Source organism: Leptonychotes weddellii, chromosome 2, assembly GCF_054177405.1.
Source record: "Leptonychotes weddellii isolate Sample4059 chromosome 2, ASM5417740v2, whole genome shotgun sequence".
NCBI classification, from domain to species: domain Eukaryota; kingdom Metazoa; phylum Chordata; class Mammalia; order Carnivora; family Phocidae; genus Leptonychotes; species Leptonychotes weddellii.
The window spans coordinates 129,035,122-129,042,787 of NC_138370.1; the positions used below are offsets into that span (position 1 = coordinate 129,035,122).

At 37.2% G+C, this 7,666-nt stretch overlaps 1 protein-coding gene across 3 annotated transcripts in view; it reads left to right on the forward strand.

Moving 5' to 3' along the window:
* The window catches only part of CENPC (centromere protein C), a 78,281-nt gene that overhangs the window by 42,268 nt on the left and 28,347 nt on the right, over positions 1-7,666 (forward strand). For all 3 annotated transcript variants that reach the window (XR_014143007.1, XM_081812320.1, XM_081812318.1), the window contains exons 11-12: positions 578-721; positions 1,888-1,970. Coding sequence is in view for 2 of the 3 variants with exons in the window: in XM_081812320.1 (XP_081668446.1) it covers positions 578-721; positions 1,888-1,970 (227 nt within the window). In the remaining variant the exon portion in view is untranslated. The remainder of the gene's footprint in view (positions 1-577; positions 722-1,887; positions 1,971-7,666) is intronic.

The window sequence follows — 7,666 nt, forward strand, 5'->3', positions numbered from 1 at the left end:
GTTATTTTGCATGCAAATTATTTTCTCACATATGATAAGAGTAGGCTGATAGACTGAGTCAAGAAGCAAATTAAAACATAGGACTTACAAGAGAAATGGGAGAGAAGAGAAAAATTATACAATCTGGGAATAATATGTCCTATTTGCATATATTGGAGATAAATTAAATAGCTGTTAGCTACTAAAGAGATGAACCAGAGTCCCTCTGAGCATCCTATTGTTCCTCAATAGGCTGACTAGGGGTGTCAAAGAAAACAATTTCAGTTGTTTGTGGATTTTCAAAAAAATGATAGATTAATTGTGTAATATACATTATATGCTGCCTGTAGTAATGTCTCCTTGTGTTCCCCCCTGTCATCACCTCCATCTTAGGCCAGGTCTGTACCATTTCAGAATTTTTCTTAGTAGGTCCTAGAATCAAGTTTTCTTCCTAGGCTAGTTGTAAGTCCTAGGACCTGAATAGGGTTATCTAATATTTGTTACAACCAGTATTATATGGCCTACTCATTGTGTATTGTTTCTAGAAGAAATATTTTATGGAGAAATGAAAATAATTTTACACTTTACATTTTCACAGAGGTACAAGAAGCACAAAGGATCAAGATAATATGACTGGACAAAATGTTCATCTGAAGTCTCAGATCAGGAGATTTACACGCAAGACACCAGCAGAATCTAACTTGGATTCTGGAGAGCCTAAGACTTCAGTTTTGGAAGGAAGGTATGCATGTGTTCTAAGGATAATTGGATTTACTTATTATATTAGTCACTCACTGCTGTGTAACAAATTACCCCAAACTTTAATAGTCACTTGCAGACATCTATGGTTTCATAGTTTCTGTGGCCCAGAAGTCTGGGTTAGCTGGCTAGTTCTTACTCAGGGGTTCTAATGAGGTGTAGCATTCAAGATGTCTACCTGGTTTGCAGTCCTTTGAAGGCTTGACTGTGACTGGAGGATCTACTTATAAGGTAGTTTGCTCCCATGGCTGTTAGCTGCAGGCCTTCCTTGTCATGTGGCCCTCTCCATAGGGCTGTTCAATACGGCAGCTGGCTTTTTACAAAGCAAGTGATCCAAGAGAAAGTGTGACTATGATGGAGGTTAAAATTCCCTTTTAATAACCTAGTATCTGAAGTTGCATACTGTCACTTCCACTTCATTCTGTTTGTTAGAAACAGGTCATTAAGTCCAGACCACGTTCAAGGAATGGGGGATTAGGCTCTCTCTCTTGAAAAGAGGAGTATTTAAGAATTTGTGGGTATGTGTTTAAAACAGGTACACTCAGTGAACAAACCAAATTAACCTATTCTTATAATATCTGAAGTCATATACCCTTTTTTAAAATGAAAGAATGGTAAATTATAACATTCTCAAGACATTTAAGTGATGGCTAAGATTTCTTTACTATTTGGTGGGTTATGACTACTAGGCCTATCCTGGGTTCATAATAGAAGGAAAGGAATCTAGGGCTGGGATAAGCTGAATTATCTCTGAGCAACTTCTGGACTATATTTTAAATTCCACTTGTTTTTGACGGTATTTTTAAATTAAGACAAGCTGATTTATTTCTAATATTTTTAATAATACTCTTTCATTTGATTCTTATCAGGGGTGTTACTTGAGTTGACTTAAAATTTAAAATTGATTCATGAAATTTAAAAGGTTATAAAATTCAGTATTTGTCCTGTTTGACAGTTATAGGATTAAATTATAGATTCTTTATTTTATGTAGCATGTAAATATATTTTTGGTAATCTATAACATCACTGTTGGTTTTATAAGAAGGAAACCTTTGGCAGTTTTTGGGAGAAAAATGACCATTAGGATAGATAATTAGATATATGTATTATACAAGTACAAATTTGATGGTTTACTTTTTTATCTTAAAGTGGACCTTTCAGGCTCAAGAATTATTTAACATCTGGAAAGAATAATTCCGATGTGGATGACAAGGAAGTTCAGAAAAGTTCAAGTAGGTTATTATTTATTGTCTCTTGTCTTGATATTTATGGCATTATGCATACAAAGTAAGGGTGTGCTATGTTTTATATAAATTATCACCAGTGGCAAATGTGTATTGAGTACTTACTCCAAAGAGCCTTACTATATGTTTAGAGATTTGTAAGACCTTACACCTATGTGATAGAGGAGGAAGAGAAAGAGAAAGAATGACAGAGTGACAGTCCTTTCATTGAGGTAGAACATAATGAAATAATTGACACTTAAAATATCTATTCTAGTATTGAAAAATGTTAAGGGGTGCCGGGGTGACACAGTTGGTTGGGCGCCTGACTCTTGATTTCGGCTCAGGTCATGATCTCAGGGTTGTGAGGTAGGGCCTGGCATTGGGCTCATGCTCAGTGCAGATCTGCTTGAGACTTTCTCTCCCTCTCCCTTTGCCTCTGCCCGCCACACACTTTCTCTCTCTCTCAAATAAATAAATCTTAAAAAAAAATAAAAATGTTAAGCTGCTAAGGGTATAAATGAAGCAAGATAAGCCGTGTATTGATTACTGTAGCTGTATGATGGATATATCAGTTTCATTATATAATTTTTTCTATTTTAAATATGTTTGAAACTTTACATAGTTAAGTTTTTTAAATGCCTCTTAATAGTTTTGTAATTTTTATGCTGCTAAAGAATGTGTTTTAATCTGTTATACTATTTTTTCTTTCCTAATTCACTAATTAATTTTCCTTTTATTTTTAATTTTTTTAAATTGGAATCTCTCTCTCTTTTTTTTTTTTGAGAGAAATAGAGCACACACAGGTGTGCCCTTGAGCGGGGCTGGCTGTGGGGGGGTGGGGTGGCTAGAGGGAAAGGGAGAGAATCTTAAGCAGACTCCTTATTGAGCTCAGAGCTGATCTCACAACTCTGAGATCATGACCTGAGCCAAAATCAAGAGTTGGACACTCAACTTACTGAGCCACCCGATGTCCCTCTTTTTCCTTTTGATTTGCATCTCTTGAAATGCTAGGAATGTGGAATTTGGAATTTGTTTTTTTAAAGATTTTATTTTTAAGTAATCTCTATACTTAATGTGGGGCTTGAACCTACAACCCTGATAACAAAGAGTCGTAGGCTCTATCAATTGAGCCAGCCAGGCGCCCCCTTTGTTTTTCCTTTTAAATTGTTTTTTTCTCCCTGTGTTTAGATTTATTATTTTTCTCCTCTAAGTTGAATGCTTTCTCTAATTATTTTTCTATTTTTTATTTGATAAAAAATTTATTTGAAAAAACAATGAATTTTCCTGAGTAGTATTGGCTTAATTTTACAGCTTTTTATTTATTTAAAAAATTTTTTTAAAAGATTTATTTATTTGTTTATTTATTTATTTATTTAGAAAGTGTGTGTGGGGTTGGGGGAGAGCAAGAGGGAGAGAGAGAATCTGAAGCAGACTCTGTGCTGAGTATAGAGCCCCACCTGGGGCTTGATCTCAAGACCCTGAGATCATGACCTGAGCCAAAATCAAGAGTCGGACTGTCAACCGACTGAGCCACCCAGGTGCCCCATTTTATAGCTTTTTAAATGTTGTGTTCCTTTAAAAAAAAAAAAAAGATTTATTCATTTATTTTAGAGAGAGAGAAAGCCTGCGAGCAGGGGGAGGGGCGGGGGGGGGCAAAGGGAGAGAGAATCTCCAGCAGACTCCCTGTTGAGCGCAGAGCCTGATGTGGGGCTCAGTCCCACCAACCCTGAGATCATGGCCTGAGCCGAAATCAAGAGTTGGATACTAAACCAACTGAGCCACCCAGGCCACCCCAAATGTTGTATTCTTATTGTAGTATACCCTAAATTACAGTGATTTTTCTTTGACCCAGGAGTTTTTTTAAGAGTATATTAGTTAAGAGCTTGGTCTCCAGAGTCCCTGGGGTTGAATCCAGCTCTACCACTTATTTACTATGTTATCTTGAGTAAAAAACTTCATTCCTCTTACCTTCAGCATCCTTATCTGTAAAATGGGGATATCATTTCCAATCCCATAGCTTTCTTGTTTAGTTTAATATCTGGTTTATGTTAAAACATACTGTTGGCTGTTATTCTGAAGTGTTTTGTTTGTTAACAATTTCTAGTTTCATTGTTCTAGGGAACTTTGGCTTGTATTATTTATTTTTTGAATTTATTAAGGTTTTCTTTGTGACCTATAGTATGCTTAGAACATATAAAAATTCTCCCATGGGTGCTTGAAAAAGAATATTATTCTTTTGTGTACATATATGGATATAAAAATACACATCCACTTATTTTATTGAGTGGATGTATATTTTTGAATATATTTTGAATATTTATGGAACTCACATTTTTTTTATTTTTAAAGATATTTATTTTTTTATTTTTTATTTTTTTAAAGATTTTATTTATTTTTTTGAGAGAGAGAGAATGAGAGACAGAGAGCATGAGAGGGAGGAGGGTCAGAGGGAGAAGCAGACTCCCTGCCGAGCAGGGAGCCCGATGCGGGACTCGATCCTGGGACTCCAGGATCATGACCTGAGCCGAAGGCAGTCGCTTAACCAACTGAGCCACCCAGGCGCCCCAGATATTTATTTATTTATTGGAGAGAAAGTGAGTGAGCATGAGCGGGGTTGGGGAGGAGAGGGAGAGGGAGAAACAGACTCCCTGTTGAACAAGGAGCCCGATGCAGGAGTTAATCCCAGGACCCTCAGATCATGACCTGAGCCGAAGGCAGATGCTTTCACCCAGGTGCCCTGGAACTCTTGAATATTTATAGAATATTATGCAATACTTACTATGTATCCTTCTAGAGGCTGCAGATGTGGTAGTGAACAAAACTGACAAAAACTTCTGTACACCTGGAGCTTACTTTCTGGGGGACCAGGATAGAAGACAATAAAAAAAAAAAAAGATAGCAAAACTTATGATTTGCTGGATTGAGAGTAGAAAAATAAAGCAGGGATTTTGCAGTGGGAAATGGCGGTTACATTCTTAGGTAGATGGGCAGAAAAGGCCTCACTGAGGAAGTGATCATTTGAGCGAAATAGGAAAAAGATGAGGAAGCAAATTATGCAGCTGTATGAGGAAATAATGCCTCAGGTAGAGGGAAGACCAAGGGCAGTTTTTCTGATATGATGATGATTCTGATGGCAAAACACCAAGGAGACTGGAGCAAAGGAAGAGAGGGATAGACTAGTAGGAGATGATGTCATAGAGATAACAAGAATGAAAGATCACGTAGGATGTTAAAGGCTCTTTTAAGGATTTTTGGCTTTTCCTAAGAAATGATAAGGCATTGGAGGGTTTTGAGCAGAGGAGCAATATGACGGACTTATAAACAGAATGACTGTGGCTGTTGTATTAGGGAGGGACTGGTGAGTTTGAGGGGGCTGGTGTAAGGTTGGAAGCAGGGAGACTGGTGAGACATTACTAATCCCAGTAAGAGTTTGCTTAGAGTCGGGTGGTAGCAGTGGAGGGTGGAGAGCAGTAGTAGGATTTTGAATATTTTTGAAGATAGAATCCACAGGATTTCCTGATGGATGGGATGTGGGATGTAAGAGAGATGTCAGGGATAACTTTGAGGCTTTTGGCTTGAGCACCTGAAAGAATGGTGTTGTCATTACTTGATTTGGAGACTGCTAGGGAAGGAGCAGATTTTAGGGAAAAGAACAGGATCTTAGAATTGAACATGTTACATTAGATACTAATTTGATCCTTTATATCCTTGATTTGTGAAATCTGCTGAAGACTGCCAGAGTTGAAGTAAAGTATTTCCACTGCAGTGGTCTGCTTTTTTCTCCTTCTATTTTCTGCAGTGTTTGCTCTGTACATTTCAGTGCTGTTACTAAGCATGTAAGCTTTTATATGGAATGTACCTGCTTTGGTCAAATTTATCTTCTTGATCCTATTACAATGCTTTTACCTTGTAGTCTGTTTTGTTCAATATTAATATTGTGACCCCTGCTTTCTTTTGGTTCATTGTTCTTTTTTGTATTTTTATTCATCTTTTTACTTAACCTTTCTCCTACAGAACTAAAACAAAGTGGTTTAGAAACAGTACATGATTGAATTTTTATTTTTAACTTTCTCTGTCAGTATTTTTTCCTTTAATAAATGTTCAGCACATTTATACTTACTGTCAGAACAGATAGCCTTGTTACTTTGTAAAGTTGGTAGACATTCTCACATATGCCAGCAAGAACTCAGAAATTTTTTTTTTTTTTTTTTACAAACAGTTGAATAGTAAAAATAATCTTTGAGTCATTATCTTTTTTCCTTTAAACTAGCTGGCTGTTGATCTTTTGCCTCACAATAGCTAATGCTTATGAGTAGAAATTTAAAGGCAGACTTATTTCTTATTTTCTTTGTAAGTAACCTGTTTTCTTCTATCTCCATGCTTATTAGAATTCTTTAATGTTTGAAATTCAGGTGTTATCTCTTTGTTGCTGTTTTTAAAAAATTTTTTTGGAAATTATTAAATTTATTACTTAAATTATTAAATTTTAGAAATTATTAATTTTAAACTTATTCTGAAATCCCATATCTGCTTCACCCAGATTCCATATTTGTCAACATTTTACAACATTTGTTCCATCTCCCTCCCTGCTTCTGCTACATATGTATTCATACACGTTTCTTATCATTAGCCTTTAAAAAAATTTTTTTTTAGTAGGCTCCATACCCAGCATGGAGCCCAACATGGGTCGGGGCCTGAACTCATGACCCAAGGTCAAGACCTGAGCTGAGATCAAGAGTTGGACACTCAACTGCCTGAGCCACCTAGGTGCCCCTTAAAAATTTTGTGTTTTTATTGAAGTATATTAACATACAGTGTTATGTTAGTTTTAGGTATAAAATATAATGATTCAGCATTTTTATACTTTATTCAGCAGTGCTCATCATAAGTGTACTCTTTTTTTTTTTAAAGATATTATTTATTTATTTGACAGAGAGACACAGTGAGAGAAGGAACACAAGCAGGGGGAGTAGGAGAGGGAGAAGCAGGCTTCCCGCCGAGCAGGGAGCCCGATGTGGGGCTCGATCCCAGGACCCTGGGACCGTGACCTGAGCTGAAAGCAGATGCTTAACTACTGAGCCACCCAGGCACCCCCATAAGTGTACTCTTAATCCTCTTTATCTATGTCACTCATCCCTCACCCACCTCTCCTCTGGCAACCACCAATATGTTCTCTGTATTTAAGAGTCTGGGGTTTTTTTTGTTTGTCTCTTGTTTTCTTCAATTGTTTTGTTTCTTAAATTCCACGTATGAGTGGGGCGCCTGGGTGGCTCAGTCGGTTAAGCGTCTGCCTTCGGCCCAGGTCATGATCCCAGGGTCCTGGGATTAAGTCCCCCATTGGGCTCCCTGCTCAGCGGGGAGTCTGCTTCTCCCTCTCCTCTGTCCCTGCCCCCTGCTCGTGCTCTCTCTCATGCTCTCTCTCTTTCAAATCAATAAATACCATTTAAAAAAAAAATTCCACATATGAGTGAAATCATGTGGTATTTGTCTTTCTCTGACTGACTTGTTTCAGTTAACATTATACCCTCTAAGTCCATCCATTCCATCCATGTTGTTGCAAATGGCAAGATGTCACTATTTTTATGCCTGAGTACTACTCCACTGTGTGTGTGTGTGTGTGGTTTGTATATATACCACATCATCTTTATCATTCATCTGTGGATGGACACTTGGGTTGCTTCTATATCTTGGCTATTTTATTT